The 27,407-nt window shown below is 28.4% G+C and overlaps 3 protein-coding genes across 6 annotated transcripts in view; 2 read left to right on the top strand and 1 right to left on the bottom strand.

The window, feature by feature from the left end:
- Positions 1 to 2,222: 2,222 nt before the first annotated feature.
- On the bottom strand, positions 2,223 to 5,146 carry LOC122850500 (THAP domain-containing protein 5-like). The gene is made up of 6 exons (XM_044149636.1): positions 5,064 to 5,146; positions 4,688 to 4,852; positions 4,346 to 4,472; positions 4,163 to 4,269; positions 3,749 to 3,861; positions 2,223 to 2,337 (listed from the first exon to the last, which is right to left on the bottom strand). Exons 2-6 carry the CDS (start codon positions 4,838 to 4,840, stop codon positions 2,223 to 2,225), a joined length of 615 nt encoding a protein of 204 aa, XP_044005571.1. The 5' UTR covers positions 4,841 to 4,852; positions 5,064 to 5,146.
- A 4,802-nt stretch (positions 5,147 to 9,948) lies between these two features.
- On the top strand, positions 9,949 to 11,843 carry LOC122849299 (N-acetyltransferase 9-like protein). Of its 2 annotated transcripts, XM_044147987.1 has the most exons (6): positions 9,957 to 10,600; positions 10,770 to 10,879; positions 10,962 to 11,159; positions 11,265 to 11,359; positions 11,446 to 11,455; positions 11,718 to 11,843. In XM_044147987.1, the coding sequence occupies exons 1-6, from the start codon at positions 10,524 to 10,526 to the stop codon at positions 11,726 to 11,728; spliced, it is 501 nt and encodes a 166-aa protein (XP_044003922.1). In that variant the 5' UTR covers positions 9,957 to 10,523; the 3' UTR covers positions 11,729 to 11,843. The 2 variants fall into 2 exon arrangements, with proteins under 2 accessions (XP_044003921.1, XP_044003922.1); XM_044147986.1 differs by lacking the exon at positions 11,718 to 11,843 and having other exon boundaries at positions 9,949 to 10,600; positions 11,446 to 11,653.
- Positions 11,844 to 12,244: 401 nt separating this feature from the next.
- Positions 12,245 to 27,407, top strand: part of LOC122849298 (mpv17-like protein) — a 41,697-nt gene continuing 26,534 nt past the window's right edge. Inside the window, exons 1-3 of one of the 3 annotated variants that reach the window (XM_044147985.1) lie at positions 12,245 to 13,270; positions 13,411 to 13,610; positions 13,693 to 13,880. In XM_044147985.1, the coding sequence (XP_044003920.1) occupies positions 13,485 to 13,610; positions 13,693 to 13,880 (314 nt within the window). In that variant the 5' untranslated portion in view covers positions 12,245 to 13,270; positions 13,411 to 13,484. Of the gene's footprint in view, positions 13,611 to 13,692; positions 13,881 to 27,407 lie in introns of all 3 variants that reach the window. The other 2 variants (XM_044147983.1, XM_044147984.1) reach the window with 2 other exon arrangements.

The raw sequence follows: 27,407 nt of genomic DNA, 5'->3' as shown, positions 1-27,407 counted from the left end.
TCTAATGGTTTTTTTAAAACAATGTGTCGTCTTTAATAGAGTAATAAATAAAATATGCATGTTGATTTATATTTGAGAGAAATTTATTTCATTAAGTTTTATTGTTACACATGTCGACTATCAAATAACTAGCCAACTGTATTTCAAACTCTTTTATTTTACGTTTAGCATTTACTCCAAAGGAAAATTATTGCTTTTCCATTTTTATTTGGTTGGTTCGTGAAGATTAAAGACAAGAGTGGATTATAGAGTAACGACAAAGAAAGATGGCGGTGCGTGATGCCAGTCTGTAGAGTGGGTATAAGCAGAGTGGTGCCAAAGGCGAAAAGCTGCCCTGAAGTGACTCTGCTATACCAACTACATACAAAAAGCAGGATATGGCGGACCTGAACCCGCAGTCCAATTCACAGGGCATTACAATTTAGGGCTTTTTTCCTCCACTGGCGGCGCTTGTGAAGCTTTTGTATGTAAAATCTATATGAAAAAAATTTTACAAGCGCCATCAGCGGCAAAAAATAGCCCTAAATTGTAAAAAATTTGCCCTGTGAATCGGACTGCCGCTATTGGCACCACTCTGATTATACCCACTCTACCAGTCTGAATCATTCTTTATGCGCAGTAGGCTCTTGCGCATACCTATAGTGAATTTTAACCCATTCTTTGATTATTAATTATTAATCAAACTATGCATTACCAAATCATAAGAATCATTTCCTAAACGTTTCTCAAATCATTCCGAAACGATTCTGTATTTCAGTTTTTTAATTTTCATAATCCTGCCAACCAAGTATATGAAGCCGGTATAGGCAAAGTGACGTCACTCTTTGGTAGCTTATCGCTTTTGGCACCACCAGGCACCACTCTGCTTATACCCACTATAAATGCCGGTGGTTGCCAGTGCCAATGCACAGCCAGCAGTCCAATTCACAGGGCAAATTTTTACAATTTAGGGCTTTTTTTTGCCGGTGATGGCGCTTGTAAATTTTTTTTTATATAGATTTCACATACAAAAGCTCTACAAGCGCCGCCAGTGGAGGAAAAAAGCTCTAAATTGTAATGCCCTGTGAATTGGACTGCAGGTTTTTTAAGATAAATAATTCTGCGCATCTGCGCTTACGCGTGCGCTGATGGAGATCACATCAGTGTTCTGAACACCGAGTTCATGTAATAAATCAGCCATCAGCATAGGGAGCTGTACCCGTATTCACAGAGCATTACAATTTAGGGCCCGTATTTACAGGGCATTACAGTTTAGGGCAGCGCTTGTAAAGCTTTTGTATGTGAAATCTATATAAAAGAAATTTTACAAGCGCCATCAGCGGCAAGAACAAGCTCTAAATTGTGAAAAATGTGATCTGTAAATTGGACTGCTGCGTTCTTAAATAGAGATTTACGGGGTAGAGTTAGACAGGGTTACCTTAACAGCAGCTATAACCCCGGCCGTTCTTGAATAAATGAGGTAGAGTTAGTGGATTAAGACTTACCCACACGTATACCACTGACTCTACCTCATTCATTTAAGAACGGCCAGGCTAGGGATGTGAAAAAATTTTGTGACCGTCACATGACCGTTTTGACGTTTCAACCGTTTTAAATAATATTCAATTTCCAATAGTAAAAATTGTATTTTTACAAAAAAAAAAAAAATTGATAAATATATTAATCACAATCGTTTACCAAAACCTATTCATACTATTTTATCATTTTCAAAAATATTATCAAAATATTCTCGAGCTTAGGTCGGTATGGCCCCAATTATTCACAATAGACATCAATAGACATAGGGCTCAAACTCACGACAATCTGAAATTTCAAGTTTTTTTATCGTTAATTTGTAGAGTTTGATTTGCTAGATCCGAATTTCCTTGTCTCGTTATTTGCCTGATGATAATTAATTAACTACAATAATAATAAAAAGCTCAAAAATTAATAACCAGACAGAAAGAGTGCGCATGCGCATACTTAATCAGCTGTAATGGTTATTATTATTATTATGACATATTTTATACACTTGCAATATTGCTCCGTTTTGTATTTTCTTTCTTGTAGAAGAAATTAATCATTTTAATTTAGAAAAATTATAATTTTTTTAACTTGAATTAATTTTATACATGAATTTAATTTATACTATTTAGTAAAATATTGTGTTGAAGCATTAATGCTATTTATAAATATCATTGCTTTATTTCTTAAATCATAAATTTTGTACATTTTTGTTTTGTTTATGTTTTCATATAAATAACTTCATGTGGAAAAATTTCAGTTGTATCTGAAATGTTTTTCATCATTGCTGGTTGAGAATTACATTCTTGCCAATATGATTTTGAATAATTCATCCTACGACAATCAATTGTTATAAAACCAATCAATTGTTATAAAAGTCTAAGTCTAATCTAACTAAAATTTTAGCATAAAATTGCACGTTTTATTGATCGTCTTAGTTGAAATCAGAGTACTGCAGAGTACTAAATGCTCAACGAGCATAATAAGTAAGACAGGTGCAAAGTATTGAGCGAAATACCGACGAAAAATAGAAATTGGTTGTTCACTATGCCATATACTTAGAGAAACTTTAGTGATAACTTTATAATGTCATTTGGCTAGACTTCATTTAATTTGTTTTATAACTAGCTTGGCTTGAGAACTAAAAAGTAAAAACCGTAATTTTTAGAAAACAGAGCGATATTGCAAGTATATAAAATATGTCATAATAATAATAATAACCATGACAGGGGTACGTTCCAAAAATCACTCGGAAGCCCGGAAGTTCAAGATTGTGATCATAGAAAATTTTTGATATTTTGTTGTGGTAGACATGATTTTTTTTCCATGAATTTTAATAGGTGCAACAGAAAAATGTTATTGTTTAATTATTATTAATAATTATAAAAATACTTTTCACAACTGTAATAAATAACAAAAGCAAGTGGAACAAGTAATTTTTCAAAAATAAGAATTAAAACATGGCTGATCTAGCCCCTCATGTCCTACGCTGTAGGATTATAACATATATGACCCCAGCAGTCCAATTCACAGGGCAAATTTTTTACAATTTAGGGCTTTCTTTTGCCGGTGATGGCACTTATAAAATTTTTTTTATATAGATTTCACATACAAGATAGAGTGGGTATAAGTAGAGTGGTGCCAATAGCCGTCTGGTTTTTGATTGGTCCGCCATTTCCTGCTTTTTGTATGGAGTGGGGAGAAGAGGGAGTTTTGAACAATTTAAAAGGAAAAAAATTAATTTAATATATAAATCAAGTAAATATATATTTTAAATAAATAATAATTTATATTTTTAATTATTAAATTAATCTTAAATTAATTATTGAATTATTTATTTAATAATTCAAGAAATAATTTAAATAAACACAGCTATATTAATAACTTAATTTTATTCATATTCAAATTATATTTATAAAAACTTATTTGAATTTAACTGATATAAATATACCTATATATTCTGATATTATATATATAGTATGGTTATAATTATTAAATTTATATATTATTATAATTTCAATATAAATATGATAGATATATAGATATTTGAAGAGGCAAAACACTACAGATAAAGTGACAAATAATATTTTTATTTTTATTAATTGATTTTAATGTTGTCAATTCCAACCATTTTACATAATTAAATAAAAAATTTACGTTAGTATTGAATACTCAAAATTTATATATGTACAATTAAAAGTTGTGCAATAATATATGTACAATTATTATTTTTCAGCAAATTTACTTGAAGCTAGAGGTTTTTTTTCCTGTGCCTTTTTTTTTACTCTTCAAATATGCCATATTTTTATCCAACAATAGTGCAAGTTCTGGAGGTGGTTCCTGGTATATTCTATTTTTCTGAAACAAAATATTATTTTATAGTGACATGTGCATTTTTAAATTTAACAAAACACAAAACATTTACATGACATAAATTTTATTTATTATATAATAAAATCAACTTATGTTAGAATACAAAATTAGAATTTAACATATTGAGCAACATATATTTGAGAAACGTTTTATAGATAATAAAATAAAGTCTTTAGTTATAAAAGTTATTTAACTCTGGCATGCATAGCCATAGTTTTGCTATTGTAATAATTTTTCTGTAAAGTAATTTTTTTAGAATTAATTTTAAGTCGAAATATTGCAAAACGATTAAATATTTTTTATCATCAGGTGAATCTCCATGAATCGTTATTATTTGTTGTTCCAGCTCTAGTGATGATGATGATGATGATGATGATGGTACTGGACTTTCATCTGAATGAATATCGATAAATTTATAAAACAACTAAATAAATTATTTTTAAAAAATATAATTTTTAACAACCCTTACTTGTTTCCTTCAAGTCATATTTAACTTGAGTAACTAAATCACCAAAAATTGTTGGAACAGCAGTTTTTTTCATTTTCTTTGTTCCATCAACACGTACTTTTTCCCACATGTCTGAGGTGAAGTGGTACTAAAAAATTATTAAGTTAATTGTAGTTTTAAATTTTGTATTTATAGTTATATTATGCTGATGATAATTACTTTTATTTAATTATTCTAAACAATTTATATTTGATCAACAAATACTTATAATGAGGTTATGTTGACAAGACAGTAAGTAATATCAAATATAATTAGCTTTGAAAAATTATTTACTTAAATAATAAATAATTATAATATTTTTACCTCACAGATAAACGATTGCTCATTGAGTTTTGTAATATCTAGACCAGCATTTTTTACCCACTGTGCTGGTCTACTTTTATCCTTTGGAAGCATGTTCATTTTTACATGATACCTTGTGTTATTTTTACATCCTGGTACAGCACAATATCCCATGTCACCAAATACCTGTTACATATATTAAAAATAAATCAATTAGTTCCCACTCAATACTAAAATTATTAATAAATAACAAATATTGACACATTTTTGTAATATAAAAAAAAAAACTCAATTTCAATTGTATAATTAAAATTAAATAATAACAACAAATACAATTTTACTTCATATCAACTTACACTTTGTTGAACTATATTTATAAAATTAATTATATACTTACTGTAATCTATCACTTTTTTAAAATTAAAATCAATTTGTTCATACTGCTTGCATACTTTTATTTACTCTGTGTCACTTTATTTATTACAACAACCATTAATAATATTCATAACCAGACCGCCAGACGCCATGTTTGGTGCAGAGGGCACTAAATGTTTCCGTAAAATATACGTCACTTCTGGGCAGCTTTTCGCTGTTGGCACCACTCTACTTATACCCACTCTAATACAAGAGCTCCACAAGCACCGCCAGTGGAGGAAAAAAGCCCTAAATTGTAATGCCCTGTGAATTGGACTGCAGCTGATCAAGTATGCGCACTCACTCTGTCTCGTTATTAATCTTTGAGCTTTTTATTATTATTGTAGTTAATTAATTATTATCAGGCAAATAACGGGACAAGGAAATTCGGATCCAGCAAATCAAACTCTACAAATTAACGATAAAAAATCTTGCAATAATTAATTAGAATTTTTTTTTCGGCTAACTCCCACACTGGGTGCCCAGATAACCACATACCAGTAATCTACTGGTGAATAACTAGTAGGAACTAACGGTACCTGAGTAACCTACCAGTAGATTACTGGTAGGACCTACTGGTGATTACTGGTAAGTCTTTCCGGTATCTCCTACCAGTAATTTACCGGTAGAATTCTGGTAAGATTTACAGTAGGTCCTACCAGCAATCTACTGTAGGTTACTACCAATAGGTTACCAGTTCCTACCAGTTATCTACAAACAGAACACATTAGTTTCTGCCAGTCAATTAATTCGCAGTTTGAAAACTAAAGATTTAGCTATTAATTGTATCAATATATGCTCGGTGACACAAAATAAATTCAGAGCATGATGATTGAACAGGAAATAAATGTAGAAACATATATAGTTTTGTGATGAATATATAATTTTATAAATAAATTTTTTGAATAAAATCTACATGAATAAATATATTGTATATTTTGATGAAAATTTTATGAAATGGATTAAATATAATATAATTAATAGAACAGGAAAATTAATTATTATTTGTAATGTTTTTTTTTTTTTAAATGTCGATCTATGCTGCTCCGGCTGTTTTAGTTTTTTCAGCCCAACGATTTTTGGTACTTTTGAATGCACATTGCATGAATTTGTTGAACTCTTCATCTGTTGGCTGACGTTGTCTAAAAATACGTGAAACAGCTTCTGAAAAACCAAAGAAGGGTGCTCAAATATTATTTTATTTAATATTAATACATATGTGATATTTTTTTTTAAAACCAACACCCCCCAGGGAAAGCAGTAGCGAAAGAAATTAATTTGGCCAGGGAAATGTTTGAGCAAAACCATTAATTTCTTGTTAATCTTCTATAATAAATCCATTTATCGGTAAATAAAACACATGGAGTTTATTATTAATAAATGAAACACATGGAGTTTTATTATTTATTAATTTTATTATTTATCAAATTCCATGTGTTTTATTTACAGATAAATGGATTACTAAGGAGAAGATGTAGCTAAAAAAATTGATGTTGCTTAAAACATAATTTTTCTGGCCACATTAATTCCTTAGCTACATCTTTTCCTTAGTTACTGCTTTTCCTTGGACATTTGAATTTTTAAAAAATAAATTTACATGTATTTTATTTATAAAATAAATAGAAAATGTCTAAGGAAAAGCAGTAGCTAAGGAATTAATGTGACTAAGGAATTCTTTCCTTGAAACATAATTCTTTGGCAGCCTCAATTCCTTAGCTACATCTTCTCCTTAGCTACTGCTTTTCCTTGGAAATTTGTATTTTTAAAAAATAAATTTACATGTATTTTATTTATAAAATAAATAAAAAATGTCCAAGGAAAAGCAGTAGCTAAGGAATTAATGTGACTAAGGGATTATTTCCTTGGAACATAATTCTTTGGCAGCCTCAATTCCTTAGCTACATTTTTTCTATAGCTACTACTTTTCCTTGAAAGTTTAATTGTTTTAGAAAAAAATTTACATTTATTTTATTTATAAAATAAATAAAAATTCCAAGAAAAAGCAGTAGCTAAGGAAAAAATGTAGCTAAGGAATTAAGGCTGCCAAAGAATTATGTTTCAAGGAAATAATCCCTTAGTCACATTAATTCCTTAGCTACATCTTTTCCTTAGCTACTGCTTTTCCTTGGACATTTTTTATTTATTTAATAAATAAAATACATGTAAATTTATTTTTTAAAAATACAAATTTCCAAGGAAAAGCAGTAGCTAAGGTAAAGATGCAGCTAAGGAATTGAGGCTGCCAAAGTATTATGTTTCAAGGAAATAATTCCTTAGTCACATTAATTCCTTAGCTACTGCTATTCCTTGGACATTTTTTATTTATTTTATAAATAAAATACATGTAAATTTATTTTTTAAAAAATACAAATTTCCAAGGAAAAGCAGTAGCTAAGGAAAAGATGTAGCGAAGGAATCGAGGCTGCCAAAGAATTATGTTTCGAGGAAATAATTCCTTAGTCACATTAATTTCTTATTTACATCTTTTCTTTAGCTACTGCTTTTCCTTAGACATTGTTTATTTATTTCAGAAATAAAATACATGTAAATTTATTTTTTAAAAATACAAATTTCCAAGGAAAAGCAGTAGCTAAGGAGAAGATGTAGCTCAGGAATTAAGGCTGCCAAAGAATTATGTTTCAAGGAAATAATTCCTTAGTCACATCAATTCCTTATCTACTGCTTTTCCTTGGACATTTTTTATTTATTTTATAAATAAAATACATGTAAATTTATTTTTCAAAAATACAAATGTCCAAGGAAAAGCAGTAGCTAAGGTAAAGATGTAGCTGAGGAATTGAGGCTGCCAAAGTATTATGTTTCAAGGAAATAATTCCTTAGTCACATTAATTCCTTAGCTACATCTTTTCCATAGCTACTGGTTTTCCTTGGACATTTTTTATTTATTCCATAAATAAAATACATGTAAATTTATTTTTTAAAAATACAAATTTCCAAGGAAAAGCAGTAGCTAAGGAAAAGATGTAGCTAAGGAATTAATGTGACTAAGGAATTATCTCCTTGAAACATAATTCTTTGGCAGCCTCAATTCTTTAGCTACATTTTTTCCTTAGCTACTGCTTTTCTTTGGAACTTTGTATTTTTAAACAATGAATTTACATGTATTTTATTTATAAAATAAATAAAAAATGTCCAAGGAAAAGCAGTAGCTAAGGAAAAGATGTAGCTAAGGAATTAATGTGACTAAGGAATTGTTCCCGTGAAACATAATTCTTTGGCAGCCTTAATTACTTAGCTACATCCTTAGCTAAGGAATTAAGGTTGCCAAGAAATTATTTTTCAAGCAATTAATGTTGCCTAAAACATAATTTTTTGGCAACCTTAATTTTTTAGCTACATCTTTTCGTTAGCTACTGCTTGTTCTTGCGATTTTTATTTTTGTAATGACTAAAAAATATAATATTTCATTTTTCGAAAATAAAATCCCCAAAGAAAAGATGTAGCTAAGGAAAAGATATAGCTAAGAAATTAATGTGGCCAGAAAAATTATGTTTAAAGCAACTTTAATTCCTTAGCTACATCTTTTCCTTAGACATTATTATCCTTCAAAAATTAAATTACATTTACTTTATTTATTAAATAAATGAATTTATTCATAGGACAACCAGTAGCTAAGGGAAAAATGTAGCTCAGGAATCAATGTGGCTAGAAAAATCATGTTTCAAGCAACATTAATTCCTCAGCTACATCTTCTTCTGGGACATTTTTCTTTTAAAAAAAATAAATTTTTTTAGCTGCATTTATACTTTAGCTGTATGCCGTAAAATATTAATTTATTCAATAATATTATTACAAGCAAGCGTGATATTTATTACGGCAAATACTCTACAGCTGAGGCTTTCGGGTTTATTAAAATGATTGACCAGTAATCTACCAGTAGACTACTGGTAGTTGACACCAGTAATTTTTTACCGGAAATTTACTGGTAGATTACTGGTAGTTCCTACCAGTAATTTTTTAATGGAATTCTACTGGTAGATTACTGGTAGTTCTTACTGGTAGTATTTACCAGTAGAATTCCAGTAATATACTGGTTTAAATTACTGGTAGGAGCTACCAGTTATCTACCAGTAGTAGTTACTGGTAAGCTACCAGTAGATTACCGGTAGCATATAATCCTACCAGTTGTAACCTACCAGTTGTAATCCTACCAGTTGAACTTGTTCGAAAAACTATGATAGTGGCCACACGCCTTAAGGGGTGCATTCCTTTAATAAAAATTTTTTTTTCGCTCTGCAATTTCGCCCTGTAATACCGACCAAAATTTTATAGAAAAAAGCTGTTTCTTGTAGTGGCAGTACTAGCACATGGCATTATTTGGATCAAGGTCCCTAGATGAGTTACTAGATTTAGACAGGTCATCCGAAGCTAGAATTTGAGACCCCATATTGGGGATCAGTAGTTGTGTGCATGCGTATAGGTACACAAGATAGGTACGTATGTATGCGTGGATAGTCCATGGAGGTGTATGTTAAACTCCATGGGATAGTCACACACATTCACACATGTTTATCAATGTTTATATTTGACATTGTCTGACGTTCAATTGAATTGAATTTGTTAATTATAGATACTTGATATTTAGTTATAAATACAATTTGTGTGATAATATTAGTACTCCTATATTCAAATAGACAAAGTTAAATTAATATACTATCATAATTATATTTTATTTCTAAGAAAAAAAAAAAAAAATTCGTTCAGGTTATTTTATTCAATAATATTTTATAAACATTAATATTCTTAGTATTATTTTATTTCATATTATTATATTGATCATTTATGATGATTACAGATGCAAAAAAAAAAATTTAATGATTTATTTTGTGACTGCAATTCATATAACTTGACGCCGTAGCAGTTTGAATTTGCGCGGCTCCGCCATATTGGGGATATCGACGATTTTACTTCGGATGACCTGTATATTGGGACATTCTAGAGACCTTGATTTGGATGGATTACTGTTCAATGTTTATATCAAACCGAAATAAAAAGAAAATTGACTTGTGTCTTGTTGTGATTGTTTGTTATTGTCACATAGCTCGTACCACACATTATCGTAAACTGTAAAGCCTGGAATATTGCATAGAGAAATTTATCACTTTTGTCGTTGTTACCCTCTCGGCCAAGTGGCCTACGGCCAACTGTCCACCGCCAAAGTCAAGGCTGCCACCAAAAAAAAAGTATATATAACACTGATATCCGCCATCTTCGAGATCACGAGCCAACTGAGAAAGTTCTCTAGTCTTCACGGAACTTACCCCTGAACGGTGCCCTACTAGATTCTTCTGCCGGTTTCACTCTATGTAATTGTTGTGATCTCCTTCTGCCAGCCTTTCTCTATTCTATCCATTGGCTAAAACAACTGGACAATTCAAACGAATATTATCCTTCAATTTAATTTAATTTTTTTCTTATTTTAATGGATAAACATTTTGACACATGCATTTATTGTGATAATGTTATACTTGTTCCATATCAAGAAAAACATGTTAAAAGGCGAGTTTTATTATTATTATTTTTTGTTCGCTGAATGAAACTAGTTCGAAATCCAGTATTCTCATGATCATATTATATGAGTTAAGATGTCTAACTCTTTGTTTATATAACTTCATAATTTGTGAAAATTTGTTCTTTAATTTCTAATGAATTTTTATGTCATATATAGATATCACGGATGGATGAAATCAACAGAGTTACAGCATTTAACTGGTTCAGAGCCCCTAACTCTTGAGGAAGAATACAAAATGCAAAAATCTTGGGTTGCTGATAAAAAAAGTATATTTAATCAAATCAACAAAAGTTACATTAATCGAATTGAAAGAGTATGATACATGATACAAATTTTCTTTTGTCACAGAATGTACGTTCATAATTTTAGATGAAAAGACTTTCGTTACAACTAACGATGAAGTTGAATCAATGATTGGGGATACTAATTTATATTTCAATGAACTTTATGATGATCATTCAGCTGAGTGTGAGATTATGATTGCGGAAGAAAAAGCGAGGGGCCGTAAATTAGGCTGGCAAGCTATTACGACCATGCTTTATTATGGTAAAATTATTTTTTCATGTTATTTTTCAAGTTTATTTATCAAATTTCATTATTTTTGTATTCATTTTTGTAGACTTTATGACTGAAAGGTATAAATTTTTCTAGGTATCAAGGAACTCGGGGTTTTAAAATATACTGCAAAAATAAAAATTGATAATGAAAAAAGTATAAAAATGTTTACTAAGCTTGGATTTGCCGAGGTAAGATTTTAACTAACTTCACCTTTTGTTCAACATTATTTTTTTTTTATATAAAAAATGTCTTTTTTTTTCGATTTATTTTCCAGATCAGTCGCAGTAAGTATTTCAAAGAAATAACTTTAGAAAAAAATATTACTGACAATTGGCTCAATTGGCTACAAACTGAAACTTCTTGTCGAATATCAAAGTATATAAAAAATTAACCACCGTGTCAATGATATTTCAAAAAATTTCGTTTCAATTGTATGAAAATTAAATTAATAAATGTGATAATTTTTCAGAAATATTACAATTTAAAACTCAGACGGAAAAAATAATTTTTATTTTAATCCAACTCTGACCTCAATTCTTGTTTCAGTTATCTCTTAGACGTTCGTTTCATGAGCTGCTAATAAGATTGATCCCAGAAAAAATTTTAACTGGAACCTTTTTTATAAAATTTGTTGAAATTTGGTACTTGTATTTCTTTAATTTTGTTGAAATTTGTCCGCCATTTGGAACATGTCTGTTATTTATCATCAAAAAGTGATAACTTTTAACAAAATTTGTTAAAACTTGACACGTTCAATTGTAACATTGAGATTTTCTTTCGTTTTGATAAAACTGAATTTATTTAACATAAATATACGATAGCTACGAGAACTTGAACTCGGGACTCACATGGGAAACTCCAAGACATTATCATATCAACCATCGTGGTGTCACTCAAGAATTCATTAATGTTTATTATATAATTAAATTTTATTCAGCTTTTCAAAGTTTATGAAAATCTGTTGAAAACTGTTACTTTTTAATAAAATTTAATAGTTCTTGGCAATGAAATGTCTACCGAAAAGTGTTAAATATTGTTACCTTTTTTTTATGAAAATTTGGCAAAATCTGTTACTTTTTTTTGGAATTATTAAAAATCTTGAAAATTCTCTTGAAATATCTTAAAATCTCTTGGAATTTAACAGAAGTAACAGATTCTGTTATTAATTATCAAAACTGGCAAACCCTGGTGGAAATAATTTCTCCGGAAATATTCCGTCAAATTCTGAAAATTTTACGTAAAATTCCGGAATCCCTCCGTGAAATTCCGGAAACACTCTGTAAAACTCCGGAATCACTCCGTAAAACTCCAGAACACTCAATAAACTCCGGAATTGGCCCATCAAAATTCCAGACAGCTCAAAAAGTGTATTATTCATAACATTTATCAGTTTTTTGATACAACAATATTTAATTTTTGACGAAAATGTTTTATTCGTTTATTATCTTTCATTGTACTTAGTAAGTCGAGTATTTTTAAAATGCTACGAATTTCTCTATGTTTTTTCAAAGTGAGCCAATTCCGGAATAATCTAGAGCCATTCCGGAATACTCCGGAAAAATTCTGAATAATCCGGAAAAGTCTGGAGCGTTCCGGAGATTTCTGGAGAAATTATTTCCACCAGGGAATTTAAACACATTTTAAAAAAATTTTGTAAAATTTTTTAAAATCGGTTGAAATTTAACTTATTTCCACCAGGGAATATATACAGATATCCAAACCTTCATCAATTTTAAAATTACTATCTGAAAAAATTAATACTAATTCAACCGACATTATTTAATATACTTGTTTAAATACTATGTTCATAGTTAATGCTGTTTTGAAACTTTTTGTCTATATGAGTAATGATAAGTTTAAACGACAAATTACATGTTAAATTAGACCCTATTAAGGGACCCCTATATTGATGTTTATTCATTTGTCGAGTATCAAGTAGATTCTACTGGACTATAAATTCATGTTAAGAATATTCCTAGACACATCGACAACTTTTTTTCATAAAAAAGTATTTAGTTGACGAGTGATACTGTTGCAATGCTGTTGTAAAACAGATATGAGTAAATTTTGTTCTGACATTTATTGAGATCATCACTCGAGTATGACCGTTAATTATTGTTTATTTAAAAATTCGATTTCATCTACTTAATCACTTTAAATTCTATTAAATTCTTGTATGATCTCGATTACTTTTTTGTCTGTACTATTACATATTTTGGTTCTTTTTGATTTTCTTAAGAGTAAGAACGAGGTGAAAAGTTCAACAAGTTTGTCAATTTTTTGATAGTATCAGAAGTATTAATAAATATCAAAATGTCCATGTCAAGGCAAATTTTTGCATTTTTTAAAGGAAAACCAATCATTATAAATTCCATGGTTTATGGATCATTTTATATTTGTGCTGAATTTTTACAACAGACATATCAGCAAAGAGAAATTGTAAATAAAATTTAAATATATATTTTTCAAATGATTTTCATGCTGCCAAATTATTTATTGATATACAATTGTTTTCCATTAGGCACAAAATTTAATGTTGGAAAATACAAACAGTCGAATGCCATCTGGAACATTGAAAATAAAACATTATGAAACAAATGAAAATGAAAAAATTGATATTATGAAAATACTTGAAAATTATGATTGGCAAGTAATTCAGCGATATATTCTCTATGGTTATTTCATGGCTGGTCCAATTTTACATACTTGGTAACTATACTTATTTATTTTTAATTTTAAGAATAAAAAAAAATTATTTTTGTTTGCTTCCTTTTATTAAATATTATTACCTAACTATAGGTAATATTATTACAAAATTCCAGATACCATAAAATACAAATTAAACCGGTAAGTTTATTGATTAAACATTTTGCCAATTAGATTTTGAGTAATGATAATCATTTTTCTTCTGTTAATTACACGATTTTATGAATTCAGCGTTTAACAACCCAACTCTACGTGAACGGTTATTTATTCATAACTAGAGATGCCGCGATAATCGATAATATCGCGACAAGACAATACGATAATACCATTTTTTAACGTATCGTCGTCACGACACAATACGATATTTGACTGACGATAATCGATAAAATATCGTGTTATTGCGATAATGTCGGAAAAAATATACATTTAAATCAAAGCAATATCATCATATTGTCAAACTCCACAACATGTTATAATTAAAAGAAAATAGATTACTGCAACATATGTATAATGTTAGATATATCAATCTAATAATATGAAAGTAATATAAATTATAATAATATAATAATCGATAATAATTTTATATGAATTATATAAAACTTCGTTGCACGTGTTATAATATTTATTTTTTAATTTGTTTTTTAAGTTTTTCTTTAATATCATTTATCAATAAACTTCCAAACCATGAATTTGAATTCACTGTAAAAAAAAAAATTCTATATTTGATAACGAAACTTCTTGAAAATAGAATTTTAGTTCTAGGAAATTTTGAGATTTGAAAGAAGAAAAAAAGTTCTTGTTATGAATAGAAAACTTCTTGTTAAAAGACGAAAAAATTCTTGAAACATGACAGATTTAGATTTGAAATGAACCTAAAATAGATTTGAAAAAAGAAAAATTATCCTTGTAATGATAATAAAACTTCTTGAAATAAATGCTAAAAAGGTCTTCAATTGAGACGCATACTTCTTAAAAAAATCTTTTTGTTCTCACTTCATGAACAACAGTTCTAAATTTTAGAACAAGGCTTCTTGGAAATAATCTAGAATGGCCTTGAATTGAGACGCATGCTTCTTAAAAAAAATCTTTGTTCTCATTTCAAGAACAACAGTTCTAAATTTTAGAACAAGACTTCTTGGAAATAATCAAGTTGTGTCTTAAATTGAGAACAAAAAGATTTCTATCAAGTCAAAATTAGATTCAATTCAAGAAGTAAATTACTACTGATTTGAATAAATAAAAAAATTATTTATTTAACATTACTTTTGTTAATTACCAGAAGTACAGTGCAACTTTACTTTGTAAACCATATTTTTTTTTCCTAAACTAATGACCTATGAGGGGGAACGAACCCTTGACCGGCGCAAACCACGATATCTTAAACCCAACGATTTTCCCACCGAGCCACGAGCACATGTACATGACGGGACGAAAATTTCTGTTCTCATAAAGCACGACATTTAAGAAGAAAAATTAAATCATATTCCAATTAAAAAAAATCAAGTTTGATAATAAATACTAAATACAAAAATATAAAACTAAATGGCAACATTGTTCATCTATATATCAAGAAGTTTTTCTCAAATTTTCAAATTTTTTCAGCAATAATTAACCAAGTTATTAATCAATTAACAAAGTGTAAGCTTCCGCTACGATCGTAGGTTCGTAGCAAACGTATGCGCACTCTCATATTGGCAGCGGCAGCCCACACTTTGTTAATTGGTTAATAACTTGGTTAATTATTGTTAAAACAATTTGAAAATTTGAGAAAAACTTCTTGATATATAGATGAACAATGTTGCCACTGACAAGTTTTTTAAATCTAAAATTTTCTCGACACTTTTTGATCTTAAATTTCGAAAAACGTATTTTCCGACAGGCATTACTCAATAAATTAATAAATACAAGTGAATAATATTGTTAATGTCATTTTTATTATCGCTAAACTATAACAAAACTATGTGCCAAGTTTCAAGTCGATTTATTAATTATTAACAAAGTTATGACGACTTAGACCCGGAAAAATAATGTTTTTTTTTAAAAAAAAAAATATTAAACTTTATTTTTTAATTCATCAAATAATTGTAATTGAATATCATTTATTTGAAAGAAAATATGTTAATAAGTTAATTAATTAAATAGTAACAAGTTATTATTTGAAGAAAAAAATTAATATTTCTGTCAATTCCAAAGTTCTTTATGTATCAGAATTAATTTTCGATTTCTACGTTCGATCTCGCGGTCAATCGGATAACGCGCTCGCCTCTCGCCCCAAAGGTTCTCGGTTCGATCCCCGTCTTTAGATATTTAGTTTAGGAAAAAAAAAAAAAAAAAAAAAAAATCAATCACCTGAAAATTGATTGAGTTAACAACAAAATAAATAATTAACCACGAAAAAAAAATAATTTTTTTTTTTTTTTTTCGTCACATTTTCAACATAGGGGAAAGCGGGGCAAAATGGAACGGCGGGGCAAAATGGGACACCCAAAAAAATATTTTGACTCACATTTTTTTTCATTTTTTCGTCACTCTTCGATTAAAAAAGCCGGAAGAAAATAGATGCAATAAAAAAAAAAATTTTTAGAAAATTTTTTGAGCATTTTTTTTGAGAACAAAGAAAATTATTTTTTATGTTTTTTTTTGTTCGTCGAGAAAAATAGTGATAAATTAATTTAAAAGCAATTGTTCGTAATTATAAATGAAGAGAAATAAAAAAAAGTTAATTTTTGTGATTAATATTACATTTTATTAAACAACGATAAATAAATTTATAATAATAATTTTTTTTTTTAATTTTTAAAAATTATTTATGTTTTTTTTATTAATAAGTGAAAAAAACTAATCGGAAAATACTATTGTCACACATCGATTTATATTTTTTCCTTAAGTGTTCCATTTTGCCCCGCTTTCCCCTATCATTAGTTTGATTAGAAAAATAAATCGTTTGTATTAAACAAAAAAATTAATTCCTTGAAAAGGCTTTTTTGTTTGTAACAAATTATAATTTATTTAATTCATTACTTTTATTGTTTACCCTGGTGAAAATAATTTGGCGGATTATGTCATAATATGGCATAATATGACATAATCTGACATAATATGACAAAATATGCCATATTCCGACAAAATCAATTTGCCAGAAAATGGCATATTCTGGCATCCAAAAATCATGTAAGAATATGCCATATTCTGACATATTCTGACATATTCCGACAAAATTCATAAGCCAGAAAATGTCATATTCTGGCATCCAAAAATTATATAAGAATATGTCAGAATATGTCAGAATATGGCATATTCTGACAACTAAAAAGTTTGTAATGGCAAAATCATTTTGATAATAGTTTTTTTAGTAAATAATATTTTTTTCTCGGTCACGTCGTTGTTTTAATTATGTGACTTTGTTATTAAATTATTATGCAAGAAATTTTTCGAGTGATACCATTTTTTTTACATTTCTTCTTGTACATTGCTTTTCGAAGTTTCTCGCATGTGGTCATATCTCACAACTAGTGCTTATATGTACGATATGGATCCATCATATTCATATCCAAAAAATATGACGATATAATAATACAAAAATTTAAAGAATCAATGTTTCCCGTAATTGTTTGAAAGAAGTAAAAATGAATAATGCGTAAATAGTTATGTTTAATAAATATGAGAAATTCGCCAGATGCCATAAAATGCCATAAAAGTTGCGGCGGATTATGCCATATTATGACATAATGTGCCATAAATTGCTATAAAAAGTTGGCGGATTATGTCATATTATGGCATAATATGCCATAAAAAGTTGGTAAATTATGTCATATTATGACATAAAATACCATAAATTGACGTTAAAAAATGGCGCATTATGTCATAATATGACATAATATGGGATAATCCCCAAAAAAAAATCTTGTAAGAATTTGTCGGAATTTGTCGGAAGTCCAAATAACCTTAGAAATTCCGGCATTTTCCGACAAATTCTGAAAAGTAATAATGACAGAAGATGTCAGATTATGTCATATTATGCCATAATATGTCATAATATGCCATAATTTTCCTGTCATTTGATGGCATATTATGGCATATTACGACATAATCCGCCATATTATTTTCACCAGGGTATATTGAGTCATCTGTCATTTGAAACAATCATTACATCGTTTTAAATAAATGACGATTGTTTTTTTACAAACAGCCACCGTTTGAATGAAAACACCACGTGGCATAACTTTAGAAGTTTATTTCTTAAAAAATACCCCCTGCCGTTCGAAACAAGAATGTCTATTATAGGGTACGTAGTAGTGTTATTGTCAAGGCGTGGTGGGGATGCTTTTTAGAAGTTTTTTTCTTGATGAAAACGATCTATCGTTCGACACAAAACGCCATCTGTATGAAATGAACAAACTCCGATTATTTCAAGACTTTTTTTTTTTCTCCTTACAAAACAATTATAATTTATAAAAAAAAAAAATTATTTCTTCCTTCAAAAATTTTTTTGCCAAGAAGTTTATTTCTAAATGTCAGAAGTTTTTTTTCTCAGTGTATTAGAGAGCAACTTGAAATTAATATTATAGAACCTCTAATTATAATATGAACTAATAAATAAGATGATAAAATAGTAAAATAATTTATTTACACTTTAGACACATTACTTTTACGTAAATCATCTTTTATTATTATAATAATTTCTATAGCGATGATTTATGAAAACCTACCACTAAAATCAAAAGCAAATCAATAGCAAAACAAGAGCAAATCAAAAACGAAAAAAATGATGAAAATTAATAAATAAATACTATTGTTGATTAATTTATATCATTTGATCGTTTTTATTATTATTTTTTAGTCATTTTAATCGAAAAAAAATATATGTATGTAGAAAGAAAAGTACATTAAGTTTGCGCAGTGAACATTCCTATATGGAGAGAATTTTCGATATATTATCAAAATGTGATTTTTTATAAAATGTCAGTGTAACCTCGAGTCGGCGGAATTTGTTGCCACCACTTAGTTTCTGTAATGGTCCAACGACATAATCTCGGGGTAGCCCCTTAGAATAGTTCGGCTCCGTTGAGTCTTGTAAACAATGACATTTTATCAGTAGCGCACTGAAAAAATCTCGAGGTTACCGTTAAAGGAATCAAAAAAAAAATAATTTTTAGAATTTAACAAATTGTGACAACATATATACAATATACATGTATATTTTTTTTTTTTTTTTTTGTATCTCGATGTCCTGATCTTGACTCGAACCTACCTAAACCTATCTTTTAAGTGGCAGTGTCTTATCCGCTAAGCTATCGCACGCCAACGTGCAAATGAGAAAAACTTTATCTTTATTAAGAATGACTTTCAATCAATGCAGAATAACAGACTTTTTCAACGATAAGTAAAATAGTTAAAAATGAATATACAAGAATATAATTAAAAAATTAAAAATATTGAATAATGAAATTTATTACATTACAAAATAGATTTTAATTAACGAGCTATAGCGAATAGCTAATTGGAGAATAAGACGAAATATTTGAATTGATTTTAATGAATTTATATAAAGGGGAATTTATACTTTTTTTGACTTCGTCTTTTCTTTAGCTACGTCTTGTCAATGTAATTTTTATTTATGAAATGAATTATATACATGTAATTTTATTTTTAAAAAATAAAAATGTCCAAGGAAAAGCAATAGCTAAGGAAAAAATGTAGCTAAGGAATTGAAGTTGCCAAATAATTATGTTTCAAGGAAATAATGTTGCTTAAAATATAATTCCTTGGCAACCTCAATTCCTTAGCTACATCTTTTCCTTAGCTACTGCTTTTCCTTGGACATTTTTATTTATTTTATAAATAAAATACCTGTTAATTTTTTTTTTTTTAAATACAATTGTGCAAGGAAAAGCAGTAGCTAAGGAAAGAATGAAGCTAAGGAATTGAGGTTGCGAAAAAGTTATATTTTAAGCAACATAATTCTCTTCAAACATAAATTTTTGGCAATCTCAATTCCTTAGCTACATCTTTTTCTCAGCTACTGCTTTTCCTTAGACATTTGAATTTTTAAAAAATAAATTTACATGTATTTTATTTATAAAATAAATAAAAATTTCCAAGGAGAAGCAGTAGCTAAGGAAAAAATGTAGCTAAGGAATTAAGGTTGCTAAAAAATTATGTTTGAAGGGAATTATGTTGCTTAAAATATAATTCTTCGGCAACCTCAATTCCTTAGCTACATTTTTCTTAGCTACTGCTTTTCCTCGGACATTTTTATTTATTTTATGAATAAAATACATGTAAATTTATTTTTTGAAAATACAAATGTCCAAGGAAAAGCAGTAGCTAAGGAAAAGATGTAGCTCAGGAATTGAGGTTGCCAAGAAATTATGTTTCAAGGATATAATTTTTTTGGCAACATTGATTCCTTAGCAACATTTTTTCAACTACTGCTTTTTCTTGGTATTTCATTTATTTGTTAAACAATTAAGATTAATGCAATTTTTTCAAATAAATTTAAATGTCTGAGGACAAACATGACAGGGTAACCGCATAAAAATGTTTTAATTTATTATCACGGGATAACCACGTTGTTTTTGAGTTTCTCCTTTTTTTTGTTTTTTTTTTTTATCTTCACGTGGTATTTACGTGAAAAAGAATCGGTCATGTTTATGGGAACTGAATTTTATACACGTACAGCTTGTAAAAATGGTCTCGCGTGTTAGGTCTTAGGTTTAGTAGTTAGGTAGTTGTAGGTTCGAACCCGGTTAGGAAAAAATTCTTGTAAAATAATAAGTCATCCTCGATACTATACCACAGACATCGACATCAATATGAATTACTATCTTGTTGAATTTTTTTTCTCGTTTTTTAATTTAACGTGACACATAAAAATTTCCACGGGATACCCCCTGAAAATTACTTCAATTTTAAGAAAAAATAATGGAGTAAAGTAGAATAATCAACAGTGCATCCCGTGAAAGTCACTTTGTTTATAGAGTCAAAACAAAATTTGTTTTCTAATTTAACGTGACACGTACAAATTTTCACGGGATACCCCGTGAAAACTACGACATTGTATTCAAGAAATAAACTTATCTTTTTAATGTACTATCCCGTGAATTCTTCGTTGTTTCCCTGTTAAGTTCACATGCTATCACGAGAATATTTAGAGCGTTAGAGCGCTTTCTGGCGGTGTTACCCCGTGATTATAAAGTTATTTTCAATAATATTCCATTTTTTAATTCTCTTAGTGAAATTAAACGATTTAACCTGTAGCGAGATAGAATATTTGATGTCTCCCACCACACTGGCATGTCATGTGACATAGTCAGTGAGGTGTTAGCTATGTATCTATGTGTGGGTACGAGAATCCTCACTCTGTCTTGTTGCTTGAGACTCTGCTCTCTTCGCTTCTAGTCCGGCCACCAAGCCAAACGGTGTGTCGGAACTATACTTATAAATTTGTATTGGTGATGTGGCTATGCCACCTCACGACCAATAATATATACATATTGTGTCTCGTTAAATTATTATAGTCTAATTGTTAAATAAATTGTTTCATTATTATTAATATCAAATATAAATTTCGTGTCTATCTTTTAAATTACTGTTTGAAATTAAATTAAATTATAAAATAAGTAAAGAGAGGAATCTACACCTCACAATTGGCTCCCAACTAGCGGCACAAACCACGCGGTGAAAAAAAGAGTAATAATTTATATAAATTAATAACTATAAATTTTAGTTGTGACCAAATTTCATAATTGGGTTTCCAACTAACAGCTCATACCACGAGGTGAGAAAAAGAAAGAAAAAGAAAGATAAATATTTGATAAAAGAAAGAAATTGATAAAATTGTGAAAATTCAGTCGTGAGTACATATAATTGGCTCAAAATTATAATCTCAATCACGAGTGTGAGAAGAGAAGTATTGATGTGCAAAGTTATAAAAAGCATAAAATACATTACATTAAATTAAAAATAAAAATTGTTGAGAAAAATTTTTGCATATAAATTGGAGAAAAATCAACAAATCTTGTGAGTAAATAAAAATAATAATAATTTGTATATACGTGGCAACGAAGTGTTGAACACGCCATATTTGTGGAAATTTCATCAGAAAAATAAAAATAATAATAAAATCTGGATACACGTGGCAACCAAGCGTTGGGCACGCCTGATTTCATCAGAAAATAATAATAATAAATGTACTGTATGATAAAAAATACATGAAAATTAAACAAAATATTTTCATTCAAATAATATATGATTTTAAATAATTGATAATATAATAATTGAAATATTGAAATAATTGTTCGCGTAAAATATAAAAAATAACATAAAATGGAAAAATTAATATCATTGGTAGTGAACATGTGGCCAACATGGAAGCCAATGATAATTGGAAAGGCTGATGTTCAAAGTCTATATACAATATTTAAAAAAATTGAGGTCATTGAAGAATTAATTGAGATAATGGATAGAACAATAAATATTGAAAGATTCAATGAAACAATAGTTGAATTTATAAAACAAGTAAAATGTGTCACAGTTTCTATAAATGGACTGGAATTAATTCACAAAATATGTTCAGAGATCATGTTGTAGTTGCATGGAGCACATGTTGATATATCAAAATTCATGCGATGCAACATGAATCGAGAGGTATATGATGAAGAATATCACCGGACAAATGGTGGTATAGAACTTAAAAAATTAGTTGATAATATTATACAAGAAGTAGAGAAAGAAGTAAAAGAAAAAATTATGAATAAAATAAATGATCAGCAGGGGGGTGACTCTTCAAAAGATGCTGATCATGGTGATAAAATAAGTTGTGATCAACAAAATCAAGCAATGGTTGTTGATAATCAAGATAAGAATAAATTCAATGTTGTGATGAATAACCACAACAATCAAAATGATAAAATAAATTGTTATCAACAAAATAAACTGAATTTTGTTGATAACATATGTGAAAATAAAAGTGTTGATAATGTATGTAAAAATAAAGATAAAATCATCGTCATACATGAAAATCACAACAGTCACAGTGATATAATAATTTGTGATCAACAAAATCCAGCACAGATTGTTGATAATAAAAATAAATTAATAAATGTTGTGAATAATATTCACAATGAATACACTGAAAAAACAAATAATTACCATGGAAATGAATTAAATATTGTGCATAAAAATCACAACAATTGTGTTGATAAAATAAATAATTGTCACCAAGTAATTTGTGATAATAATATGTGTAAAAATAATAGTAATAATAATAATTTAAATGTCAGTGAAAAGAAAATTCATTTCAAGGTCATGAATAATAATATTGAAAAAATAAATACTGGTCAACAATACAAAATAGATTGTGCAAAAAATAAGCATAAAAATAAAATAAAATCAAAATTGGTAAATACCAAAATGATAAATGATGATAAAATTAAATGCAAAATAAAATTAAATTGTTTGCATTTAATAAATGATAATGATAGGCACTTCAATAAGTCCAAGCATGATGGTAAATTTGGAGGCAGGAAAAAATATTATGGTCAATGGGACATGTGTGATATATATGTCTTGGATTGTCAATTAAGTAATGGAGATGGGAAATCAAGTTGGCTATTGTCATTTGCCTCGTGCCAAGGACCAGGTGACATGATAATCACTGTATGTATATGTGAGCTTCAATGGCGCATTCAAATATATGCCATGTAGAAACGCTCAAGGCCAAATTATACTATGGTGGATGCTACTTCTACAATATGCTGGGAATATTCAAGGGGTGGCGCAAATTCATCAGAATTTTATAAAAATTATAAATATATATTATATCCTTTTTATAAATAATTTAATTAATAATTTATATATTAGTTTTAAATTTTAAAGACTCAAGGTCAAATTTTAAACAAGATAATTTTAATTTAAAAAAAAAAAAATGACTGATATAAATTTTTAAATTTTAATTTTACTTATTATTATGTTGAATATTTTTAAGGTCAATTTTAATTTTAAAAGAAAAATAATTTAATTTTATTTAATGGTCATTAAGAAATTGTAATTTTGTAATTTCTAATATTGTTTGTTATTATGTTGAATATTTTATGTGTAATTTTGTATGTATTTGTAAGTTTTGTTTTGGAGTCATCAAATATTGAGTAATTGTATTATGTCTATTTTTTCAATTGTATGACAAAAAATAAACATAATAGGGGGGTACTGTAGCGAGATAGAATATTTGATGTCTCCCACCACACTGGCATGTCATGTGACATAGTCAGTGAGGTGTTAGCTATGTATCTATGTGTGGGTACGAGAATCCTCACTCTGTCTTGTTGCTTGAGACTCTGCTCTCTTCGCTTCTAGTCCGGCCACCAAGCCAAACGGTGTGTCGGAACTATACTTATAAATTTGTATTGGTGATGTGGCTATGCCACCTTACGACCAATAATATATACATTAGGGTGTTTTTTTTTTTTCGATATTTTTTTTTCTCTTTACCCATCTTCATACAAGTTTATACAGCTCTAAATCATGCCCAGAAAAAATTTGAACTCAATTGAAAAATATTTAGAGGTGGTTCAGGGGTCATTTGTTTTTTCCATTTGATTAACATGGGTTTAATACACTTCATTCACCATTTTGAATATGGAGGCTTTAATTTTTGACCGTTCAAGTTCGCGTTGGTCTTATTTTATAGAGTATTAAATTTTATAGCATATAATATTCATAGTTTTGATCATTTACAATTTTTTTTTTCAGAAAAATTGTAAATACTACCTTTTTGAAGCATTATTTCACTATTTTTTTTAATTGTAAATGATCAAAACTATGAATATTATATGCTATAGAATTTAATACTCTATCAAATGAGACCAACGTGAACTTGAACGGTCGAAAATTAAAGCCTCCATGATCAAAATAGTGAATGAAGTGTATTAACCCCATGTTAATCAAATGGAAAAAACAAATGACTCCTGAACCACCTCTAAATATTTTTCAATTGAGTTCAAATTTTTTCTGGGCATGATTTAGAGTTGTATGAACTTGTATAAAGATGGGTGAAGAGAAAAAAAAATATCGAAAAAAAAAAAACACCCTAATATACATATTGTGTCTCGTTAAATTATTATAGTCTAATTGTTAAATAAATTGTTTCATTATTATTAATATTAAATATAAATTTCGTGTCTATCTTTTAAATTACTGTTTGAAATTAAATTAAATTATAAAATAAGTAAAGTGAGGAATCTACACCTCACAAACCATTAATTTAATTAATTAATTCAATTTAATTTTCATGATTTTGAGTCAACTACACAAAAAATTAACTCGTCCTCTACCCTTCAATAAGGTGTAAATGAAACAATTGTAGCAAATTATTCAAAATTAGTACAAATAAAGAGGCTTCCAATGAGTATTTTCAAACGGTTTCGTTTCCATGGGCTGGTCTCACGCATTTTATTCGGCTTCGTCAAATACTATTTGTAAAATAATTTTTTCTCTAATTAAAAATTTCATTGTTTTTTTTTTTTTTTGTTATTCACACCATATGATAACGTGTCATTGGCATTAGGCATATAGAAACAACTGAAGCGGCCAGCGAGGGCGCTAGTTAAATAAAAAAAGCATTGGTGTCATGGCGGCAGTTGATAATTTTCAAACTTCCCTGGTGAAAATAATTTGGCGGATTATGTCATAATATGTCAGAGTATGCCATATTCCGACAAAATTCACAGAATCTGCAAGAATATGACAGTTGTTCCAAAAACCGGTCTAAATCTGTAAGAATCTGTGAGAATCGGTAAGAATCTGCCAGACTACTTTCACCAGGAAATTCTAAAAAAAAAAAAAATCCTGGATGAATTATTGTAGTTATTATAAACATCATGGTAAGGTATCAAGAAACTTCAATCTCGAAGCGTTGCAGATTTTTTAAACTTTAGTATGTTTTTTAAATTTTTATAAGTATCGATATCTCAGTTCCGATATATGTGAATTAACTCCGACAAGAGCATATGTGAGAATCTTTGAATAACAACTAACGTAAAATAACGATAAATGCTCTATAAAAGAATGAATTTCAACAGACAATAATTCGATGACGATTTGATGTCTCCTAATCAATTGTATTAATTCAAAAAAATCAAATTATTAAAATTGATTGATTTTGTCATTTTTTGTCGAATTCGATTAATCTTGCAGAATCTAACAGAATCTGCAAGGTTTTTTTTACCAGGGTATAATACTAAAATAATTTAAATAACCAATTTTTCCCGTAATTGTTTGAAAGAAATAAAAATGAGAAATACGTAAATTATAATGTTTAATAAAAAATTCTCCAGATACCATAAAATGACATAAAAGTTGGCTGATTATGTCATATTATTATGACATAATGTGCCATAAAATGCTATAAAAAGTTGGCGGATTATGTCATAATCTTCTAAAAAAAATCTTGTCAGAATTTGTCAGAAGTCCAAATACCTTAGAAATTCCGGCATTTTCCAACAAATTCTGGAAAACAATAATGACAGATTATGTCATATTATGCCATGATTATCCTGTCATTCTATGGCATATTATGGCATATTATGACATAATCCGCCAAATTTTTTTTACCAGGGTTGCTGCCTGAATTTTGAATTTGATTGACTTTCATTTAAAATTTGATTGCCGCAATAATTTGTGATTGGGGCTTAGATAGATCACGTGCATGTTATATAAATTAATACAGGTGGCGCTAATTGCATATACATATGTATGTGTGTGTTGCCATATGCGATTAAAACAACATTTTATCTGTCAACAACTATTAGTGCCTACAACCTTCAAATGATTTACTATAATTTAATTGAACCGTTATAAATAAAAGAGTAAGTAATGTGTAATAAGTAAAAAAATAATGAAAAATTGAAAAAAAAATTAATTTCAAACAACAAAAATGGATAGTTTTATAATTAAATAGAGCACGCGAATCTGTACCAATAAAATCAAGATTTGTACATAAGTAACAATAACAAAGTATTGTTAATTAAAATTTTTCAATGGACAATTTTTTTTTTTAAATCATTATTGAAGTACGAATCCTGCAATCATAGATTTGAATAAGCTCACGACTTTCTCTTCAAAAAAAAAAAAATTATTGAACAATATTTATTAATAAATGTTAACAATTGTTCGAGGTAACATGCAATCGTTAATAAACTAAATTTTTTTTGTTATTCTCAAGTTACAAAGTCTAATACTGGCAATAAAAATTATTTTGAATTCATTTTTTTTTTTTGTTAAAAAATTTCATTAATTTTTTATTTTTGTCATTGGCATTTGACCAACAAAAGCGGCTGATATCAACAAATTTTAACTAATTTTTTTAAAATTTACTAAAATCTATCCAAATTTTTCAACTTATTTCCACCAGGGTTATGTCGTTGTTTCAGTTTTTAGCTATTTGTTCGTATTACAGAGCGAAACTAAGTGAAATTCCAGAGCGAAAAATATTTATTAAAGGGATGCAATCCTGCCATGGAGTAAGAAAAA

This window comes from Aphidius gifuensis, linkage group LG2 (assembly GCF_014905175.1).
Source record: "Aphidius gifuensis isolate YNYX2018 linkage group LG2, ASM1490517v1, whole genome shotgun sequence".
NCBI lineage: Eukaryota > Metazoa > Arthropoda > Insecta > Hymenoptera > Braconidae > Aphidius > Aphidius gifuensis.
This window is presented reverse-complemented; position numbering and strand designations above follow the sequence as displayed.

Bases quoted from the DNA above. Each gene is read 5' to 3' on its own strand.
- LOC122849299 (XM_044147986.1), top strand. From the start codon at position 10,524: ATGGATAAACATTTTGACACATGCATTTATTGTGATAATGTTATACTT. The intron at 10,880-10,961 runs GTATATTTAATC...CTTTTGTCACAG, and splicing joins TTGGGTTGCTGATAAAAAAA to AATGTACGTTCATAATTTTA. The intron at 11,360-11,445 runs GTAAGATTTTAA...TTTATTTTCCAG, and splicing joins CTAAGCTTGGATTTGCCGAG to ATCAGTCGCAGTAAGTATTT.
- LOC122850500 (XM_044149636.1), bottom strand. From the start codon at position 4,840: ATGGGATATTGTGCTGTACCAGGATGTAAAAATAACACAAGGTATCAT. The intron at 4,270-4,345 runs GTAAGGGTTGTT...ATATTCATTCAG, and splicing joins ATATGACTTGAAGGAAACAA to ATGAAAGTCCAGTACCATCA. The intron at 2,338-3,748 runs GTAAATTTGCTG...TGATTGTCGTAG, and splicing joins AAAAAAACCTCTAGCTTCAA to GATGAATTATTCAAAATCAT.